The 21,016-nt window shown below is 53.6% G+C and overlaps 9 protein-coding genes across 9 annotated transcripts; 5 read left to right on the forward strand and 4 right to left on the reverse strand.

The window, feature by feature from the left end:
* Nucleotides 1-1,847: 1,847 nt before the first annotated feature.
* Nucleotides 1,848-2,717, forward strand: J4E88_000603 (uncharacterized protein; the record flags this gene model as incomplete). The annotated part of the gene is made up of 1 exon (XM_049394277.1): nucleotides 1,848-2,717. The coding sequence occupies one exon, from the start codon at nucleotides 1,848-1,850 to the stop codon at nucleotides 2,715-2,717; it is 870 nt and encodes a 289-aa protein (XP_049260106.1).
* Nucleotides 2,718-2,912: 195 nt separating this feature from the next.
* J4E88_000604 (uncharacterized protein) lies at nucleotides 2,913-4,542 on the reverse strand (the record flags this gene model as incomplete). Its single annotated transcript, XM_049394278.1, has 5 exons — nucleotides 2,913-2,962; nucleotides 3,015-3,021; nucleotides 3,067-3,312; nucleotides 3,552-4,023; nucleotides 4,070-4,542. 5 exons carry the CDS (start codon nucleotides 4,540-4,542, stop codon nucleotides 2,913-2,915), a joined length of 1,248 nt encoding a protein of 415 aa, XP_049260107.1.
* Nucleotides 4,543-5,605: 1,063 nt separating this feature from the next.
* On the forward strand, nucleotides 5,606-6,577 carry J4E88_000605 (uncharacterized protein; the record flags this gene model as incomplete). Its single annotated transcript, XM_049394279.1, has 3 exons — nucleotides 5,606-5,876; nucleotides 5,924-5,980; nucleotides 6,033-6,577. 3 exons carry the CDS (start codon nucleotides 5,606-5,608, stop codon nucleotides 6,575-6,577), a joined length of 873 nt encoding a protein of 290 aa, XP_049260108.1.
* A 1,155-nt stretch (nucleotides 6,578-7,732) lies between these two features.
* Nucleotides 7,733-8,113, forward strand: J4E88_000606 (uncharacterized protein; the record flags this gene model as incomplete). Its single annotated transcript, XM_049394280.1, has 2 exons — nucleotides 7,733-7,880; nucleotides 7,932-8,113. The coding sequence occupies 2 exons, from the start codon at nucleotides 7,733-7,735 to the stop codon at nucleotides 8,111-8,113; spliced, it is 330 nt and encodes a 109-aa protein (XP_049260109.1).
* A 1,655-nt stretch (nucleotides 8,114-9,768) lies between these two features.
* Nucleotides 9,769-11,139, forward strand: J4E88_000607 (uncharacterized protein; the record flags this gene model as incomplete). Its single annotated transcript, XM_049394281.1, has 2 exons — nucleotides 9,769-10,119; nucleotides 10,177-11,139. 2 exons carry the CDS (start codon nucleotides 9,769-9,771, stop codon nucleotides 11,137-11,139), a joined length of 1,314 nt encoding a protein of 437 aa, XP_049260110.1.
* A 369-nt stretch (nucleotides 11,140-11,508) lies between these two features.
* Nucleotides 11,509-12,329, reverse strand: J4E88_000608 (uncharacterized protein; the record flags this gene model as incomplete). The annotated part of the gene is made up of 3 exons (XM_049394282.1): nucleotides 11,509-11,595; nucleotides 11,667-12,036; nucleotides 12,085-12,329. 3 exons carry the CDS (start codon nucleotides 12,327-12,329, stop codon nucleotides 11,509-11,511), a joined length of 702 nt encoding a protein of 233 aa, XP_049260111.1.
* A 596-nt stretch (nucleotides 12,330-12,925) lies between these two features.
* J4E88_000609 (uncharacterized protein) lies at nucleotides 12,926-13,761 on the reverse strand (the record flags this gene model as incomplete). Its single annotated transcript, XM_049394283.1, has 2 exons — nucleotides 12,926-13,621; nucleotides 13,672-13,761. 2 exons carry the CDS (start codon nucleotides 13,759-13,761, stop codon nucleotides 12,926-12,928), a joined length of 786 nt encoding a protein of 261 aa, XP_049260112.1.
* A 731-nt stretch (nucleotides 13,762-14,492) lies between these two features.
* Nucleotides 14,493-17,411, forward strand: J4E88_000610 (uncharacterized protein; the record flags this gene model as incomplete). Its single annotated transcript, XM_049394284.1, has 2 exons — nucleotides 14,493-16,749; nucleotides 16,831-17,411. The coding sequence occupies 2 exons, from the start codon at nucleotides 14,493-14,495 to the stop codon at nucleotides 17,409-17,411; spliced, it is 2,838 nt and encodes a 945-aa protein (XP_049260113.1).
* A 1,245-nt stretch (nucleotides 17,412-18,656) lies between these two features.
* Nucleotides 18,657-20,280, reverse strand: J4E88_000611 (uncharacterized protein; the record flags this gene model as incomplete). The annotated part of the gene is made up of 3 exons (XM_049394285.1): nucleotides 18,657-19,753; nucleotides 19,803-19,974; nucleotides 20,020-20,280. 3 exons carry the CDS (start codon nucleotides 20,278-20,280, stop codon nucleotides 18,657-18,659), a joined length of 1,530 nt encoding a protein of 509 aa, XP_049260114.1.
* Between the last annotated feature and the right edge of the window lie 736 nt (nucleotides 20,281-21,016).

Here is a 21,016-nt window from a genome sequence, read left to right on the forward strand (position 1 = left end):
AAATCCATCGGTGGAGGGGCGTATCGCATCGCATTGGCATCATTGAGATCAAGCAAGTTGCGAGCGGCACAACCTTGATAGATGCTCTGACAGAGGTCACCACAGAGCGTTGGTGATAATGTCCTGGTTGGGGATCAGAGGTGTCGAGGAGGGAAGCCGCGACCACGACACGCTAAGGCGAGGTGGGTTTTACGCGCATCAGTTGCAACGCCACGTCGGTCTCGACAATGAACATGAACAGTCTTTATATCCTTCTTCATAAGATCCTCAAATCTTGCATCATCAGCGCGAGACGTACATGTCGAACCGGGCTCCGCGGATCGGGCTTGTACAGCTCGCGCGATTTGAAATCCCTCCAGTCGTCGCAAGTCGCGAGTCGGAAACAACATTACGCTCTGCTTTTCTAGTCTCACCAACCTCTTATTGACCTACAGCATTGGATATCGAGTCATATTTGAGTAGCACAAATCTAGCATCACATGTTTGTCGCTGCTGTAAGTCCTCTAGAAGGCACTAATGAGGCGAAGAGCCCTTTTGAGCAGGTTATGATGTACACACATCTGTACTACGACTATAAGATGTTTCTGGCCCCTCGCGTCGCCAAACAGGCAACCTAGAACACAAAGCTCATCAAGCCCGGCTCACGAGCTCTGGAGTCTTTGTGCGTCTGAGATAGTTGCTCATTGCCGCTGACAATCGTGCTCCAAGAGGGCCGCATTCCCAACGAACTCCACGATCATCTCTATTCGTCACTAACTTTCATAACCAGTTTCGGATTGCTTGCAGTATACTTCGTCTGAAGTATTGCTCCATTCTGCTCCCAGAATGATGAGGTAGCAGGTTATCGTTAATGAATCTCCAGGAAGGCGCGATCGTGTTATCCCAGAAGTGTCGTGTCCAATCAGCCGGATATCATCGAACAAGCCACCGACAGCTTGCATTTCTCCTCAAATACACGGTATACACTCGAAGTAAGGTACCCGTTGCGCCGCTTCTCCATGCTAAGTCGCAGGCCGCACGCCCTGACATGCCGCTGCGACACGGCCAACAAACCAAGGAAGCAGGCACACCTCATCTCGCCAAAACGTCTAATTGCCCTTTCTTCTACATCTACGCGTCACCTCCATTCTAGTCACCGCGGAGCGACAGTATTGACTCCTAGCGCGCGGCGTTGTCATACTTCGCTTAGCACCCCGCATCCATCGAGTCTTGACATCACGCTCGACGACCCGCCATCTCGGACCAAGACGACCATCTCTGCCAGTCTCTCCACATGCTGATGTCAGGCACGGTCCTGCAATGCACCCCAGACAGCGCTAATGCGGACCGGGCGAATTTCCGAACGTTCGCTGGCCTGTAAAAGGCTTGTTTGCAAGGTTTCGCTGCAGACTCCGCTGCGTTTCAAGCTTTCGCCAATCTCATGACTGGCAATAGCTGCGTATTCCCGCGAGGCAAGCGACGAGCAGCTAACGGCACGATTTATCCGTTGGCACAGCACAGATGGGGCTTGTTGGATGCATCGAGGCGGCTGGAATGCGCACGCGAGGGCATGATGGCTCTGTTGTTGCGGCGGAGGAATGAGCCGTGTTAGCTCGGCTGGAGGCGTCCATGAGATGGGTGTTGTTGGTGGAGGAAGCGAAGGATATGACAGTTACTGATGTCACCTTGGTGACAAGCTCAGGGGCGTCTATTGGGAGGAGGGCTAACGTATTGTTTGCATGCCTGACGAGGCGTGTGTTGATCATTGAATTGGTATAAGAGACGAAAGGGTAGTCTCTGTCACCTGCAGTCAAGCACCTGCATCTTCAACACCTTCGCTCCTCAGACACCAATCGCCAAACTACAAGATGCTGTCCAAGTCTTTCTCCCTTCTCGCCTTTGGCGCTCTGGCATACGCCCAGGAGCAGGTCCAAGAGGGTGCTCCTGCACCTGTCGTCCTCGCAACCGCAAAGTCTGGTGTCATTCCCGCCACTCCAACCGCCACTCCATTCACTGGCGTCGACACAATCCAGGGAGCCATCGTCTCTCCCCTCCCGCCTGCGCCTGGCTACCTCCCAGGAGAGACCGGTGGTCTCGAGGGTACTGCGACAGCGTCTTCCAACCAACCTTCTGCGACCTACCGCGCCACCATGCCAGAGGTGCAATACAACCCCTTCGTTGGCAGCACTATCTCTGGTTCCATTCAAGCTGTGGGTGGTGCAGGTGGTGTCAACTTCACCGTGGACCTGACCAACCTGCCCGACCAAGCGCAATTCGGCCCATTTGCATGGCACATCCACGCCATGCCCGTCCCCTCCGACGGAAACTGCACAGCAACTATGGGTCATTTGGACCCCACGAATCGCGGTGAGCTCGTCATGTGCGACTCCGCGCAGCCTGAGACGTGCCAGGTTGGTGACTTGGCTGGCAAGCACGGCGGCAAGATCATGACGGAAGGAAGCTTCTCTACTAGCTTTGTCGACCCGTACCTCAGTGTTGAGCAGGGCAGTGCTGGATTCTTCGGTGGATTGGCGTTTGTCTTGCACACTGGCAACACCACGAGGATTACTTGCGCGAACTTTGAGATTGTTGGTGGCAACGGTACTTCTCCCAATGGCACCATGGGCATGCCCAGCCCCACTAGCAGCGACCCAGCTGAGTACACTGGTGCTGCTATCAAGCTTGGTAGAGGTGCTGCTGCTCTTGCAGCCGGTGTCTTTGCCGCGATGATGCTGTAGATAGTGGTACTATTTGATTGTCCAGTCATAGAACTATACCAATAATGTAATACATGTCCCACACAAATGAATGCCTAGTATTGTGACATGTATCCTGTTTTGAACGAGGTTAGAGAGCATTGCGCCATGTTGTACAAAAACTTCGACAGATAATTGACGGAAGTATATAGTGATGCATAACCGTAGGTATATCCATTAGGCAATGGCCTCTCCAGTAACGCCGGCATCTGTCTTGCTGCCCCATGCTGGGTGAATAGTACTTTTGCACTCTTTGCCGCAATTGTAGTGCTTACATACCCAGTATCTGGGACCACTCCCAAGGCTTCTACCACATCCCAAGACTGCGCACGTTTTCCACCTTCCTCCATCGCTTTTCAATCCCTTCTTCAGCAACCTCATCGCGCTTTCTGCCTTGCGCACGGCGAGCTCTGTACTGTCCAACTGACTGCAAATACGACAGAGTCGCGTAGTAGTCTGAGATAGACTCATCTCCGTGTAGTACGCGTGTCTGTTGAAAACTCTCCAAAACGCTCTTGGTTGTCGAATAGAATTGCGCTTTACGCAGTCGCAGGTCGGGTTTCCGTATGCTCGACTTCTACGATTGCGAGAATTGCGAACGATGTGTGTATGGTAGCACGATGCGCAGTATGGGACGCAATTCTCGAGATGGTGAAGTGCAGGCGCATGTGGCATAAAAGAATACTCTTCACACCCGTCACATATCTGATTCGTGCAGGTCCAACAAGTGTTCTTCTCGCCAGGGCCGCACGTGTAGCGCCTGAAGATACCAATTCGGCTTGAGACATCGTTCGAAGGTAGGACTGATTCGCGGACTGATTTTGAGACGGATGATAGGCTGGCGATATCGGTGTAGTGCAGATCTTTGGCGACCATGATCAACATGTCGTAGACAGCCAGAAATCGCGAAAGCTCGTTTTGAGTACCACCACTACCTTGACACGGTAGAACAGTATCACCGCTGTTACTCGCGTGCTTTATGCGCTCCGTCAACATCATTTCGATCTTTTGCTCCGCCCCTATCGTAGCCTTCGTGACGTACCGACGGACTGATCGCACCGGGGCTTTGAAGTCCATCGGTAGATAACGGAAGAACAAAATCGGGGTGTAGACCAAAACGCCATAGACCAAGAGCGCTGGCCACTTGAACATGCAAGCGAAGCAGCCCCGGTGCATTTTAAGGATTTCTTTTACCATGTCGAGAATGGAATCGTCGTTCTTTCTAATCTCTAAAATAGCACCGGGGAACGCAAGGACACCGATGAACGACACGAGGGCGTAGAAAAAGCTGTGGTAGTCAGCAAGACCCATCTATCCACGAATATACGGCTTACGTTAGCGCAACACCATATTGTGCCTCTTTCACAAATTCCAAGCACATGGCAGTCGAACTCGCCGTTGTCTCGTTGAGTCTTCCGGCAGCAGCAAAAAAGCTCTCATTCGTGCCAGCGGGTCGCTGCAATTCGAGGCCCGCTTTGTCATGACAAGCTTTCAGATTAAGAGGTATGTATCCAACCTGGTAGTTTGTAGCCATCGCCAGAAAGACGGTGATCGTAGTGTCGACAATCGTGAAAGGTAAGTTCAGTGGAGGGAAGCATACCAGCGCAGGCCACCAACAGGCCAGGTTCCAGATCCATAAGATTATGCCCCATTTGTCCGCAAGCCTTTCGCCAGCTAGCATGGACGTGCCGTAGATACCGTCGTGAAGTTCGGGATTAATCCTGATCAACTCGTGGTGGTCTGCCGCGGCGACCCAGTAAATTATCGCGGGTGAGAACAGGGCAAAACGAATAACGGCAATGAACATGTTCGCGTTTGTCCAAAAGTATGAGTTTACTGCCATAATGGGGAAACGAAAAGTTGATGTTAAGGGTGGCTTGGTGGGTGTAATCGCGAATCCGTAGTCGGAAGTTCACCACAATTCAATCATTGGAGCCATCGCGAGTTATAAGGTAGATGGTGCCTGGCGCACAAGGCTGAGCGGCTGAGTCTCTGACAGACTTCGGGACGCAAGCCACCACGGCAGTTTCTTGCGGAGGTGTGCATGAAACTGCGGGAAAGAGTTTTGGCGTCGGAGGCTTGTACTGCGAAGCTCTGATCTTCGCGATGAAGTGGCCGCGGTCAGCCATAAGGGCATAGTTGGGGTGCTGCCAAGATCCGGTGAACAGAAACATCGTGACAAGCAAGGCTGTGATTCGGTCATTTCACGCATGCTCGTATTCGTCACCCCTTGCGAGCGACATGGCAACAGCCTTACTCTCATTCAGATGTGCGAGGCATTCCACGCATGGCGAGTAGTGGCCTTGGGAATGCGAGTCGCGAATGACGTAGTTGCACCTGCGGGACCAAGCCGGTGCAGAGTTCTCAGTGGCTTTGACCGCACGTTGCCCGTCACGATGCCGCTGTCATTTTGCTAGCAGAAACTATGGGCATATTCAAGGGTGTAGTAAACGGTTGTCGACAAGGTAAGGGTGTCGCGCAAGATGAGGTGTTGAGTTGTGGTAGTGCTTCCCTGGCCAGGCTAGTAGTGCACGGCTCGAACCGCCGCCGGTGGGTCGCGATTTCCATGGCAACGGCGGGTGTTTATCGATGCCACCAGGCTCTCCCACGCCAACTGTCGGCCAGCTCAAGAAGGTCCAAGCCTGAATCTTGCGGCCCACACAGGCGTAGAATATTGCTTACTCCGCACTTTAGACCTCTTAGCTGCATGTATGTAACCCCCCCTCCCGCCTTCCCCTACCGCCTTCTGCACCTCCAACGCTTGATCTCAACAACATCTGGACTGCATCCTTAGTCGCAGCATATATTAACTCTGGTTGATAGAGCCGTCGCTACTGTTTTTGCACCGGTAAATTCAGATCAATTTCACAATGGAGGCTCTACTCTCCCTCGCATTCGACAACATAGCGTCCAAGGATACGCAGAAGATTCGCAAAGGGTTGCGCCAGATCGAGGGCATGTTGGCGCAAATATGTCTTTCAAGCGGCAAGCCACGAAACTCACCACCGGGTCACCGACGGAACGCCTCTGCGCTCAATTTGGGAGATCAACAACAACCAACGCCGAAGAAGCTGGGGCAGTTATCAGACGATCTTGCCTTTCGCGAGTTCTTTCGGCTGCAAGAGGGATTCGAGTGGAATGGTGAGTTGGGTACTTCCAACAATGCGAGTATATACTAACAATTATAGTTGTAACACGGGTAGCCGACTGTCTGGATCGACTGCTGGGCATGGGAAGCAGTAAGGGTAAGAGGCCCGACTAGAAAATGCCGAACACCAGCTAACCAACTACCGATAGATGGCCAAAACGACATCCTCATCCTCTCCTCGTTATCGAACATCCAGGGTCTTCTCCTGCTGCACCCGCCATCGCGCATCATCTTCGGTCGCGAAGTTTACATGAACGTTCTGCTCGACCTGCTCGACCCCTACAACTGCCCCGCCATCCAATCCCAAGCCCTCCTCGTCCTAGTCACCGCGCTTCTTGCGACACCACAGAACACCCGAGTGTTTGAGCATATGGACGGCCTGCTCACCGTGACCAGCCTGTTCAAGGACGAAGAGACTACACAAAACGTCAAAGTCAAGCTGCTGGAATTCCTATACTTCTACCTCATGCCCGAGATCCCAGGTTCTGGCCCGCATCGGAGTCCTAGCAAGCTGACCAATGCTTTCGAGCGGCGGGGAAGCACTGCGACTGGCGACGATGGCGGAGGTGCGACCAGAAAGCACTATCGGTCGCAAGAGGAGAAGCAGAACATGCTGGGACGTTACCTCCCCAACGTGGATGACCTTGTCGAGGACCTCCAAGAGACCGCACCGTTCAACAGCGTCGCGTGCTGAGAGTCCCATCAGCGCCACCAGTTATCACCGTTGATGACTACACACATTTCCTTTGTCCGCCAATTTGGCCTGTCCATATACTGTTACCACTATACCTTCCCTTACTATTTTGTTCTGTTCAGCGAGGCGTCAAGGAAACTCGGGATTATTGTAACCATGCGTCTCCTACCCACAGCTAACGCTGGTCTCTTTTTGTGTTTGGCATTTTTGCAAATTGGAAAGACTCGTCGCTTCATTGCGTATCGCAGCCGATACATTCGCTGTACATCATGTTCGCCATGCATTGCATGGTACTCGGGCGTCTCTGGTGGGCCAGCGTTCGTCTCAGAGTGGTGGTCAAGACGGACTACACCCTAGTCCGGCTCTCATTAAATTAAATAATATCAGAATGTCACATCTGACACCGTATGTTCGACGTTGAGCGCTGTGTTGAGCCATTGCGGGTTGAGATCAGCGAGGCGAGCGAAGGCGATGGGACGCGCCGCTCGCTTACGTGCAGTTCAATACGATATGCTAACGTAGAATGTTTCCTATCTTGCGCACTGTGTGCAACATGAAGACAGGAGCAGTAAATGCTAATGTCATGCTTAATATACAGGTCTACGCCTGATTGGTGTATCTACACGCAACGTTGACCGCGAATGACTAACTACGTCAACCAGTAAGCCTGCTACGACGAGCTAGGAAGCTGACCAAGAAAGCAGTTTTTATCAGTTCCTGCAGTTCATTACCTGTACACCCCATTTCCCCCAAACGAGGTATCCAGCAACAAGCAACCGATACCATCATCCTCAAACAGGAAGACCTACGTCTGGATAGAGCTGACCTAAGGAGAGCATCCGTATTCAGATCGCTGCTATGAGTAAGTTGTACGACGCGAAACAGATTACTTTGACGACTTTAGAAAGTTACACCGCATCGGTCCTTGAAGATGCACAATGTCCTCAGCTTCCAGCTACCACGAACAAGGTAATCATCAGATGGTGTCGTATTGCTAACGCATGCTGCTGCACTGTGAGAAGAACCATGAAGATCCCGACTTGGATCTGAAAACAGCACTCAGGTATAAAACCTCATCTTCCTCCCCTCCAACACCAAGCATCAAGCTACCCAGCCTCAACACAACCACCCTTCACACCAGCACCAATAAGTAGAATGCAGTTCCTCTACGCCCTTCTTCCCCTCCTTCCCCTCGCAGCCGCCAATGGCCGAATCCGCTTCAACTCCTTCGACCATCCCGGCTGCCAAGGTTTCGAAGAGAACTACGACCTCAACCCCGCTGTGGTGAAGGGAAACTTCCCAGGTAAGCTCCGGACATCATTGACGTGGCATCATGCTCTAACAATGCGCAAAGGACCCCGCGGGTCCATCCAGATGTTGGTCACGTCTCCTGGGTGCCATCTTACGCTTTACACCGGCCCCAACCAGTCGCAGACCAACGGCGGCAACCTTAGGATCGACACTGGCGTGGCGGCTTGCTTCTCGAACCCCAATGGATTTGAGGATTATCTCAGCTTCGGCTACTACTGCGATTAGATGATGGTGGAACGGAGAGATCAGGAGACCGATGAGTGGACGTTGCCCGATTGCTGAGCCGCTCTTTTCTTAGTAGATCGGGCCGTGGAAAAGGAAGAGTAAAGAGTAGTGGAAGCTGAGAGTGAGACAATGAAATTCTGTCAGCACTTGAACTGATTTGCTTTTGACTTGAGAACCCACATTGACTGTTCAAAAGTACTCCCCCGTGGCCTGATCAAACTGGGCTGGGAGTGTACCTAGGCCTCTCTAGTAGGCCGGTGTTGTTGCTGAAATGTCGAGGGGCTAGTAGACACTATTCTCCGGTTCTCGTTGATATGTAAGGATGGTACATTTTACGAAGGGTGTTGGGTGCCTATGTTCTCTGTGCGGGTCTTTTCATGCGCTCATGTTTTCCAATATGGTTTCCGCAAACTCCTGGTCAATGCTGACGCAAGGTGAGTCGCAAGGAGACCTGGGTGATGCCCAGGTCTAATTCACTGCTATAGTTTGGGAGAACCCTATAAGAACGATGCAGGTGTGCTGAGCGAGGCCGTGCAGCATGATGGCGGTAGAGTTCTATACGTGAACGCTATACAAAGAAACTGTTTCAACAGTGTACGGAGCATCCGGGGGCAGATGGAGGCGGCAGGATGCTTAGGTGTGGATGATTCGTCGAGACCGTGGACTATACACCACGCAGCTGCGGTGAAGATTGTGCAGTTTAGAAACGATGAGTGCCAATGCATTCTCGTACCTCGTACTCGCGCGTAAGCGTATCGGCACCGGCAAGACGCGAGACTCCGTACCCACTACGGGAGATTATCTTGATCGAAATCGAAGATTATGCGCATCTACCAAAGCGGCTTAGTGCCGGTACTGGGCGGAAGCTAAGCCTATGGACGACAGTCGCGTGTTCATGTGAGACCGACCACGATATTTCGCAACCAACAGGACTCCGCCGCGCGAAGGCGTCAATCCTCACCCATGATGCGCGCATTACCACTGGGACGGAATCTTGCTGTTGGACGCATTCTTGACGTCCGCGGGCGCGATAAGTACTTGGGACCGAGCATTGCTGTCAAAACTCTGAAATGTCAATGACGCAACATGTAGCAAATGATGTGCGAGCACGCGACACTAAGCAAGCAGTCACATCGGAAGGCCGGCTCCTTCTGCACCCAGCAGGGCCACGCCGCACCAAATGCCATGGCAGCGCAGCTTCGTCCGAACGTCCGCTGCCCTGTCCGTGGCTGCTGTGGCTGTTTAGTCACTCTGCGCATGCCGTGCGTTCCGCTGACTTCACTACGCGCCATGCGCCCTGCCTCTAGTGTAGGATGTAGTCCTCGGCATCGGCCAGTCTTCTTGCCTGTTCCTTGATGCGAAGACTTCTGGGCTTGTCATAGCTAACATTTTTGTTCTTGAAACACCCACGAGTTCCTCACCTCTACCTTTCGCAAGCCAAAGCAGAAGGTACGATACAGTGCTGCGTCAGGACCTCCGCGCATAGATTCCCGGATCGACCGGCTAGCCAAACACTACCGCCATCCCTACAAATATACCCAGTTCCTCTGGGTTATCGTATTGGAGTTGAACCCCCGGGAAGCATACTATTGCTCAAACATCGCCCGACCGCCTATACCACCTATATACCGCCGCCTCGCGCGTAGTCCCCCACCATGGGCGCAGGAGCCTTCATAGAACCACTCGTGGTAGTCACCCTGCTCTTCGGAGGTACCTGGGTAAATCGAAACACCGAATACCGCCTTATTGGTCGGCGGAGAGTATACCAAAACTCGCCACGGTCAAGTTCCCCAGATTCCGGTCGATCTAGTCCGTCGTCGAGCGCGTCGCTTCTCGCCAATGTCGACGAGGAACCCAAATGGAGGAAACGAGAGGTGGTAGTCCTGGGTATGAAGAAGGAGGTCATGAGCCCGAATACCAAGAGGTTCCAGGATTACTTCCTCAGTCGCTTGCTGAAGAAGTTTCCCTTCCTTGTGGAGGCCTGGTATTGGGCGCTTATCTACTGGGTAAGCGAACGCGCGAGTACTATACATCTTCTCTGCAGAGATGCTGACTCTCTTCAGGTGTACCAACTAGGTCGCGCATTCTCCGCAGTAACCATGGTCGAAGGCACTGTTAACGTCGCTCGCCGCCACGCCCTCCAAATCATCCACCTCGAACAGAAACTGCACATCTTCCTTGAACTCGACGTTCAAGCGTGGTTCCTGAAGCACCCCTTCCTCCTCCACTGGACGAACCGTACATACTCCTTCATCCATATTCCAGGCACAATCCTGTTCCTGGTATGGCTCTTCTACTACACCACAACGCGCAACCGAATCGATCTTCCCCTCCACAACAAGCCGATGGGCGAGGCAGATGGCAGCCCTGCAGGACCAATGCTGTATGCTGCCAGGCGCAGAACGATGGCCACTTGCAATCTGATTGCATTCATCGTTTTCACCCTCTGGCCATGCATGCCGCCGCGTCTGCTCTCAGACCCCGAGGTTCCCGGCTCCGTAGGCAAGGAGGCGCGTAGCTTCGGTTTCGTCGATACTGTTCACGGCGCCGAGGGCGAAAGCAGCGTGTGGACGCAAAACAAATTCTGCAACCAATACGCTGCCATGCCTTCCCTCCATTTCGGGTACTCGCTTCTCATCGGCCTGACCATCATGTCGATTCCTCTTGCTCCTCAGCACAACCGATCCCGCACCGTTGCTCTCACCATGGGTCTGCGTATGCGTCTTCCATCGGCCCGCCGCATGCTCTGCATCTTCTTGGGTGTCGCATACCCTGCTATCATCCTGGTCGCCATTGTTGCTACCGCGAACCACTTCATTCTCGATGCCGTAGCTGGCGCCATGGTCTGTGGACTTGCATGGACTGGCAACAGGGTGCTCTTGAATTTGCTACCGCTAGAGGACTACTTCCTGTGGTGCGTGCGCATTCACAAACCTGCGCGCAAGGCCGTCCACTGGGACGGTGACGAAGATGAGAATGACTACGGCCATAAGAGGTTTGGCGCTAAGGGCGTTATCGTCGATTAAAGGCTGCGGACGTGAGAGTGTGGAGGCAATGCATCAGTAATGTCAAGCATTGGGCATCGGCGTCTGACCTGGGTCGGGTACTTGGGTAATGAGGGCGGCATGTCCATTACGACTCTCCATTTTTTGGGTAAACAGAATAGTTTGATACCCTTGGCTAATAAATATGTTGTAATTCGATATCTGTTTGTTGGAAACCAGTGTCATGAACGAAGCGTGATTCCTCATGTCACTGATTGTTTTTGGTCCTTTCCGCCACCTTCGTACCGTCACATGTGACGAAGTGCTCTAGCAAACCTCTGCCGCGTCCCTTCCTGCAATCTCCAGAACCCAGCTGTCATGCTCTCTGCCCGGTTCGAAAGAACGATAAACTCAGGCCGCCCCCTCAGGAGGAGTGATGGGATGTCCCGTGAGCTTACTTCTCCACCCCATGATGAACGAGCAATTCATAATCTTCTTCTACAATCACGCCACAATTAGCAAAACCAAGTTCCAAGACGCGGCACATCCAAGAAAAAGGGACCACTTACCCTAGTCTTCTCTCCGCCTCCATTACAATCAAGCTTCGGTGCACTCCACAAACCCGTCCTGCACTCGCCACAACGCTTCCACGACTCGCTGTCGTTCCAATCGCAGTGGAAATCATCGCCGTTGTCGTACGTGAAGTGTAGGATACTATTTTTGTAATCGAACGGTTCGATCAGGAACGTAAAAGGGTATCCCCCGATGCCGTGGTCAACCTGGACAGTACGGCCCTTGGCTAGAGTGTAGGCCCACACGTAATCCATGTTCTTGTATACACCGCGGGCCTGGATGCTGTTGTCCGGGAGGCAGTTCTCAATGACTTGGAAGTAAAAGGGGAGGATGACGATGGGTTCGGGATCGCCGGGGCGCGAGGTTCTGTGAGAAAAGGGGCGGAGTTAGCAAATGTCTTACATTAGTTTGTACGTGGATGTGACGTGCTCGGTTACTAAGGGGATTTTGTCGCGGGCGTTTTGGTAGTTGTCTTCAGTAGTTGCAGTTGATTCTGAGATAGTGACAGTGGGTACTGGATCGGCGTCTGAGTAGAGGGGTATGTCGGAATTGTCAATGCCGAGGGCGACGATATGGGATGGCGATGTGGGCTGCCGAGGTGCAACGACGGCGGCGGCTATGGCGCTGAGGGCGAGCGACAAGACGATGAAGAGCTTCATAATGGGAAGAGAGGCCGCTATGCCGAGATAATTTGAGGGCTCTGAAGCACTTGCAGTAGGTATACTGCAACTGTTGCTGGGAGTTGAAAGCGAGCGCAGATGAGCATGTAAATTGAGTGAAAATCACTAGAATTTATATGGCGAGCATATGCCAGACACTCACGCGAGGAGTTTGTGTGAAAACGGATAGAAGGAAGCACACGGACCTTGGACGAGCAAGCAGTCGTGGTCGTGGATTAGGTAGTATAATTGCGGGTGCAACATGGAGGAAGAATTCCATTGGTGCCCATCAGATCCAGGCACACGCTGTTGCAGGGACGAAGCGTCCTGGGTCCACACGTGAACGTGATAGAGCCTAATAAACAAACGAAAAGAGGATTGGAATCCGGGTCTTACATCAGAGATATTACAAAGAGTACATAATATTGTTGTGTACATGCAACAGCACTTAGGGTATAGTTTTAAAGAGAGTACGAGCGACCACCAACGCCAAATGCGCAATGCACAATGCATGAAATGCAGCAGTGGTCTAGCAACAGGACTGGCATGCTGTAATAGGAAAGGACGCTATGAAAAGAGACATAAGGAAATACTAATCAACGTCTGCTGCTCCTAGTGTTGTTGCGACTAGGCCTGTCGTCCCGGCGCGATCTTTGGGGTTGATTGTCGTACCGTCCACCCATTTCTTCGTCGTGAACACGCCCTCCACCGTAGGAACGTTGAGGGTGGCGAACATCGTCATGGTCATCCTCAAAGGTGTTGCGTCGCTCATCAATCTCATCGTCAAAGTCGACGTAGACAGAAGCAGGGCGCGGTCGTCGTTCTCTGGGGAGCTTGGAATCTCTGTCTGCGAGCTCCTTGGGCTTATAGAGCTTGTCGAGATGCTCTTCGAGAAGGCGCACGTTCTTGCCGTTGGCTTTGACAGCCGCGTCGGCAAGATCGCCGATGAAGGGAACAAGACCGATGAGGAAGTCAAAGGCGACATTGAACAGCATCATGATAAGAACGCTGGCTGGCAGTCCGCCTTCCACTTTGCACATGTTGCGAACCAGGTTCAAGGCCAAGGCGGAACCTGCGGCGTCACCCACTGCTGGGGCGAGGCCAATGACAGAAGACCAGCCAAATCGGATTCCCATAAAGGTAAAGAGAGCGTAGTCGAGCCTGTATGCGGACTTGCGGGCTTTGGCTAGGACAACGCAATCATTCTCGGGAATGTAGCTGGGAATGTCCTTTTTGACTTTCTTCATCTTGTGGGGCCTCTTTGGGTCTGGCTGCAATGCGTAGTAGGGGTCCTGGGGTACAATGAGTTTGCGCACGTCGAAATGATAGAAGGTTCGCTTACGTAGGGTCCAGATACGTCTTTGGACTTGTACTTTTCCATCTCCTTGCCCAACGCCTTCTTCATGGCGTACTTAGCGACCATGCCTGCCATGTTGGGTGGTGTTGCTGAGGTTGTTCGTGATGTAAGGGGAGTTGTATGAATACAGGTATATGAGACCGTCCAAGAGGCCTTATAAGTTTGTGTTGTTCGAACGGTGTCGCTTTACAGTGCGCGGTGGTGCGGCTGTCTCAAAGCGCGCGTGTTGTGTGGTTGGCCAACGGCGCTTCTCCTGGGAAAATGTGAAACGGGCGCGTCGCTGCCCTATGTATAGCTGGCGGGCGACTGGCAACGAACAGAGTATGATTGAGCTGTGAAGAACAAGAAGGAGCGGCAGGGCGAAGACGACGGGCCTACTTATCGCATCGAGGTGCGCTGGCGGTGAGTCGCTGTAGCTGCCCAGGTCCAGGTGCCCTGATTCTGTGACGCGATCCCAGACAGGAACGTCATGGCCTGGGTCGGCCGCTCCTTCTTTCGCCTGCGCGCACAGCCACAGCCGCCACACCTGTGTCGATCGCTCCTGCCGACAGCCACAGCCCAACTCTCCGATAGGCCTTTGACAACACATCAACAACACGTCCACCCGCTCCCCCCACATTCTTCGCCATTCTTTGCGGCTGTGCAGCCTCGCAGCAAACAACCTCTCCCTCATCTAGACCCTCTCGCTACTGCCCGCCGCCCGCGACGCGCGATAGCTGGCTGACTGGCGCCCGAGCGCTCCCCACCACTCTCTGCGACGCAAGCTCAACGCGGCATGCTCGACACGGGCCAGACACACACCCACCATGACAAACACAAACAGATCACTAGTTGACTGGCTGGACGACCTCTGCGTGCGCTTCATCGTCAACCTGCCCAATGAAGAACTCCAGTCGGTGGAGCGAATATGCTTCCAGATCGAGGAAGCCCAGTGGTTCTACGAAGACTTCATCCGTCCGCTCGACCCCAACAACCTGCCCTCGATGCACCTGCGCAAGTTCTCCCAGCTCATGTTCCAGCACTGCCCGCTCTTCTCCGCCTACTCGGAGGAGCTGCACCAGCAGGCCTACGAGCAGTTCCTCGCCTACAAGACCCGCGTCCCGGTGCGCGGCGCCATCATGCTCAACGAGGACATGACCCACGCCGTGCTGGTCAAGGGATGGAAGAAGGGCGCCAAATGGAGTTTCCCGCGCGGAAAGATCAACAAGGAAGAGACGGATCTCGACTGCGCCGTGCGCGAAGTCTGGGAAGAGACCGGCTACGATCTGCGCGAGGCTGATTTGGTCGAGCCCGACGAGCACATGAAGAAGATTACCGTCACGATGCGCGAACAGAGTATGATGCTGTACGTCTTCCGCGGCGTGCCCATGGACACATACTTCGAGCCACGGACCAGGAAGGAAATCTCCAAGATCGACTGGTACAAGCTCACCGATCTGCCTACTCTGAGGCGGAAAAACCAGGTGCAGCAACAACAGGGAAACGGGAATGACCTGATCAAGGAGAGCAACTTCTACATGGTCGCGCCGTTCTTGGGGCCTCTGAGGCAATGGATAAAGCAACAGCACAGGCTTGGGAGGCAGAGGCAACGGAACAGCGCGCACGTTGCTCCGGCACCTGTGGCAGTAACTGATGACGAAGACATTCAGAACACGCTCTACGAGGCTACGGTCAATCAGGCAGCGCCCGTCGCCGATGCCCAGGTGGCCGACAACTTTGCGGAGATGGTGGCCCGGTTAGGTCGCGGACACCGCCCGAGCGACTCGTTACCAGAGTTATCAAACGAGCATCAGGCACCACAACAGAGTCAAGACCCAGCGGAGGCACTCAAGCGTCTCCTTAGTGTGGGCATGCAGTCACCGCCGGTGGAGGCCCCCAGCCAACCACCACCCCAAGGAAACCCGCTCCTGGCTCTATTCAAGCAGGGCAACGACCAGCATGCAGGAAACCAACAACCTCGGACGCCCTTTGAACAGATGATGCCCCCGCCCATGCAGCCGTCAAGTCCCCATGGCCAGCATGGACCACGACCACCGCAGATGGGCAACATGGGGCCTCCGCCTCCTTTCTTCTCACCACACCAAGGTATGCCTTTCCGAGGGCATCCAGGTCACATGAACGGAATGCAGCCACCACCGCCACATATGTCGCCTCATTTCATGCACCAACAGCCGCAGCCGCAGCAGCAGCAGCAGTCCATGTTTCCACCTCAGCCTCCAAACATGCAGCAAGCGTTTGATCAGCACAATCTGCGGCCCCAATTCCAGGAGATGGGGGATTCACAGTTCGCAGGCGGAAACGGAAGACCAGCGATACCATCGGCGTCCAATTTGCCCGCACCAAATCTGAATGCGCATGCACTCGGATTGCTGAATTCATTCAAGAACGAGAATCAGCAACCCACTTTCCCACCGTCGCCTCAGACCACAATCGCCGCTCCATTGCACCGAAGCTCGCAAACAACGCCCAGGATACAGCACCCGCTACCGCAACACAGGCCGCATGGTCTCGTATCGCCACAAGCACAATTCGCTCCGAGTCCGCCGCAGTTTCAGTCACCTCCCATCAGCTCGAACTTCGAACCTGAACAGCCAAAGCCGAGGAACGCTCATCAAGATTCATTACTGAATTTGTTTCGACCTACCCCGCCGCTGGCAAGTCCGGATCCCGCACCTGCAGAGCTGTCTGCGCTCCCCACAACACCAGGCTATGTGTCTGCGCAACCTGTCGCAGACCCGTCTAGACAGCCCAATGCTGCTCTTCTTGCCGTCTTCAATGCTCCGCCTAGTAAGGCCAATATGACTTCCGCTACTGTGAGCGGGCCAGTGAACGCGCCAGACTTCGACACCATGAAGAAAAACAGGCAGCCGACGAACAGCAGTTCACGCGGACCCTCGCCAGCAACGAATATGCCTTTCATGCCTCAGCAGATACTCAAACGTGCGCCGCAAGCTTCGCCTCAACCTGCACCACCGGCCGAGGTCTCTGGATCACCGCGAATTGCTTTCCAGCCTCAGATTTTGAAGAGGCCTCAACAACAGTCAAAAGCGCCAGGACCAGCAAGTACGTCTATCCCTTCGCGCTTGCTTATTTCTGGCCTCATAGCCGAACCTGTAGATGAGACTAACGATTGCTCAGGTACAGGAGAGAAGACGACACCGCATGCACAGGGCTTGCTGGACATGTTCAAGGGGTCCTCACCGAAGCCTCCGCCAACCCTACCAGCAGTTTTGCCGTCTCGCTCACCCGTCCCTCCGCCCATTTCAGGCATGGACCGTCGAGACTCCGTTCCCTCGGAGCAGAAGAACGCATTGCTCTCGCTCTTCGGCAATAAACCATCTCCATCTCCGAAACCCCAAACGCAGAGCCCAATACCACCGGCCCGATCACCTCTCCCGCCGACTCCAAAGACGTCCATGTCCGGCCTCGTCAGCCCTGTCAGTCCACTACCAGCGAACGGCAGTGTGAGTGCAACCAGTCCAGAAGGAATGGCGAACAGAAGTCGCATCAGCAGCATCGGAGACGGAAAGGCGCCTAGCATTGTAATACCGCCAATTAGTCACCCAGCCGATGCAGGCATCAGTCTAGAGCAGAACGATGGTGTCAGTCTAGCCGGGCTGGGTGCCGGTCAAGCCAGAGCGGGAAGCGCAAGCGGAGGCAAGAGTCCCGTTGATAAGAGTTTCTTGCTGGGCTTCTTGGAAGATGTGGCTAGACGTGGGCGCTAAACGGTGTCCTCTGTCTCATTATTGCATTGTTCTGGGCGTTTTTGCATTTCGAGGCGGATTATGAGTTATTCAGGGTTAGCTGACCGGACAGCAATTGGGATTATGCGTCAAGATCAATCGGGTTATGATCTTTTGAGATGGCTTGGACATTATTTGCTTAGTAAAAGTATGTATGGCTAGCAAAACACAAGTACGAATCCTAAGGACGCTCTCAAAACTGTCGGAATAATGTCCGAACAGATCTATCCCTTGTTCCCAGTCTCGTGGTTTCCGTCAAATGCATCTGCCACCCGCACTTCTCCTCACACCCCCAACGCAACCGCCCAACCTTCCCGTCCGCGGCCTTGTCGTCCGCACAGTAGTAACAGCCCGCGGACTCCATTTCCGCTTTCCACGGCAATGATCTTATGAACCCCAGACACACCTGAAACGCGTCCCGCTTTGTCAACCTACCGACTGGATGTCATGCTATTCCATGCTAACGCCCTCCATGTCAGCACAAAGCGTCTCAGCTAGTCAAATACCCTCGGCATATCGGTAAACCGGTTATCTGATCGGCGTGACGTCCCTACCACTACCCTGGTCGTCGGCTTGGTAAATGCGAGATCGTGCCAAGTCGGAGGTTATGAGCTTATTTTTCGGGAGGTGGAGGTGGGAGTGAAAGGGCACGGGTGTCTTCTTGACCTGGTACAGTGATATACGAGCCTGGTATGCTGTCAGCGTGCTATTTGTGACGATGGTGAGGATTTAGTTGGGATGGGCTACGTCACGCATACACGAATGCACTCGAGCACAGACACGGGAACGAAACATGGCAATGGGTTCTTCAGATGAAGAAGAAACCCGGAATTTGTTGGTTATTACTAAGTAGATGGCGAGAGGAAGATGACTCTACGGGATATTTCGATAGCTCAAGCTAAAAAGGCGGACAAAGTTGCAATGTACAAAAGGATAGACAGATGGGTGAATAGCGCAGAAGACCTTGGCTGGGAACAAAGTTGAGTGGAAACAAGAAGTCTGTTATAGTTGGATGGTTCCTGGTTTCCGGTGGTGAACTGCTTGTTTGTTTGTTTTCCATCCCGTTTTTGTCCCGAACCCCCAAGTCCCCATGATGCCGCGCTCGGAAATGCAAGAAAACATGCTGATGCTGGAGAAGTGACGACGCTGACGGGGTACTGGTAAGGAGATATGACTTGATTGTACAGGTTAGACACGAAGTGGTTGACAACAGTGGCTCAGTGGTGCTCATAGGGCGACATTATCCCGTCCCCTATCCAAGATCTCAGAAGGAACAGCGCTGCGTGTGCTGAAGCGCACTTCCGTGCCTGGGTGTGCCTTGAAGATTGGGGCCGTCGTCTGGGTATCGTGTCTCTGGTGCTTGATGTCTCTTCCTACTAGACCGCTCTTGCTGCCATTGCGGCTTAGACCCGCAGCACTCGGTTGCCTGGTTATGCCGCTTGCGTTCTTGGGAACGGAGGACGGTAGAGCTGGCATCTCGGGAACCTCGTCTTCAGAGTATGTGGTAGACTGTGTCATGCGGAACTGTTGCTTGAGCTTTTGTTCCTCGACGCGGTTGGATTGCTGGTTCACCCAGGAGTCGACAGTGCGGAAACGAGGAACGGAAGATCGCGTTGTCATGAAGCTATCACGGCCAAGAGGCTGGGTAGCAGTGTCGCGAGAGGGGTCATGCGGGGTTTGAGGAGCTTGGGAGTTTGTCCAGCTGAATCTGCTGGCCATGCCACCACCGGCGGCTGCGGCTGCTGCGGATGCACCGCCGAAACCGGGTCGTTGAGAGATTGAAGGACGGTTCGACAAGAACTGACGGAAAGATGGAGGAGGAGGCAGGTTTCTAGTCTGCTCCTGAGGTTCAGGGTATCGCAGCGACTCTTCGTCACCATCCAAAGATCTGGTGTTGCGAGTCGAGTTACTCTGCCGTCGCCCCTCTATGGGCAAAAGCGGTGATGAGGGTGTTGCACTGTCATTTCGACGATGCGAGTTTGCACGCGACGGTGTGTCATCGTAGAAGCTCATGTTTCCATCCCGAGTCGGAGGCTGGTTGAAGCTGTCGCTTCGCTCGAGGTCTCGCAATCGTTTCTGCGAAGACAGCGAACTAGATCGTACAGGTGCGACTGTCGGTTGAGGCGCGCGGAAAGAGTCGTTCATGCCATACGCGTATCCATCATCGAACTGCTTCTTATCCTGACCGTATCTCGATGGTGGTGGAGGTGGGGGTCCGCGACGGAGCTGCTGCTTGCCTTGCTGAATTACGTCCTTGAATGTAAGACCTCGTTTCTTCATGGTGTACATGGCGAGAACGACCATGACAATGATGATAGTCGCACCTGGAGTATGTCAGTATACATTTCAAGAAGCACCATGACTTCAACGTACCGATTGAACCAGCAGCTATGAGCAGGTGCTCAGTCGTCTGGGAGATGGGACGGTCATGATGGGGTCTGGGCGGTGGCATGGCAATCACGATGGTCTCCGTGGGGTCGCTCTCAGCCAAGGCAGGTGTCGTAGCCTCTGGCTCCAGACCACTGAGAGTCATTGTGACCAACATCTGCGCTTGTTAGCCAAGTCCATATTTTGGCGCGACGCTGCTTACTGCTGCACTTCCGGACGGTATCATAAGCGAAGGTGTTGTCATAGGCGTCATGGTCGGGTTCTCGGGGTAGTCATCGTCGTCAGAGTCGCTGTCGTAGTCTCCATCTGTAGGGCTTGGCTCCTGACGTCTTGCTCGTGATAGTCGGTTCAGCGTGGGCGTAGGCTCGTCTTCCACCAACTCAATCTCGTTCTCAACACCGTCTCTTTCCACTACAACATAATCCACCTTGTCGTAAACTCCACGGCGCCATGGAGCGGGCATTGCGTTCGGTATGCGATGGCGTCAAATAGGGAAAGCCCCTCTCAATCTTCCAGCGTCTCGATTTCTCCACCAGACATAATCCGCAAACTCGTCCAGCGATGTAAGGTTGTCGTGATCGAAGGTAGTGTTTGAGTCGAAAGCCTGTAGGACCGCGACCAGCGTAGTCGATAGGAAAGGGTGTTGAGCGAATGTATGTAAGTGATTAGCAACAAGCCGGCCTGCGGAACGAAGGACAGAAGGGAAAGCAAAGTCAGCAAAGGTGCAACGAAAGGCTGGGCGAACGCTCAAGACGAGACACGTTCATGCGAATAGCGGGAGGGGTGGGATATGAGCGCGCATGAATGACACTAGCAGTGAGTCGCTGCTGGTCCCATGTCAGTTTGGGGAGACGCGAAGATGTGGATGCGCCGCTATGATCATTACGGAGCGTTTAGCAGCAATTGCGATGCCGGCAGTGATCCAAATGGCGAGATTCCATAGCCCTGAATGCGCTTAATTACCCTCAATGGGGTAAGATGTGCCATGATCGAGAACAAAATGCTCGTGCAAGGTTTGGGGGGCTGTCTTAAAGTCGTCTCAGGGCGCCATGGTCAGGTTTCAGCTCCCGTTTCCGGGGACGATCAAACGCCACAGGGGTTGAGTCGTGAGACCGACGACCGACGTACAGATATTGGATGTCGAAAGCCCAATGTGAGGTTTAGTAGAGCTTAATCCCTTTGATAATTCCCCGCATATT

The sequence above is a fragment of the Alternaria novae-zelandiae genome, assembly GCF_023758075.1.
Source record: "Alternaria novae-zelandiae strain BMP 2774 chromosome Unknown scaffold_1, whole genome shotgun sequence".
Taxonomy (NCBI): domain Eukaryota; kingdom Fungi; phylum Ascomycota; class Dothideomycetes; order Pleosporales; family Pleosporaceae; genus Alternaria; species Alternaria novae-zelandiae.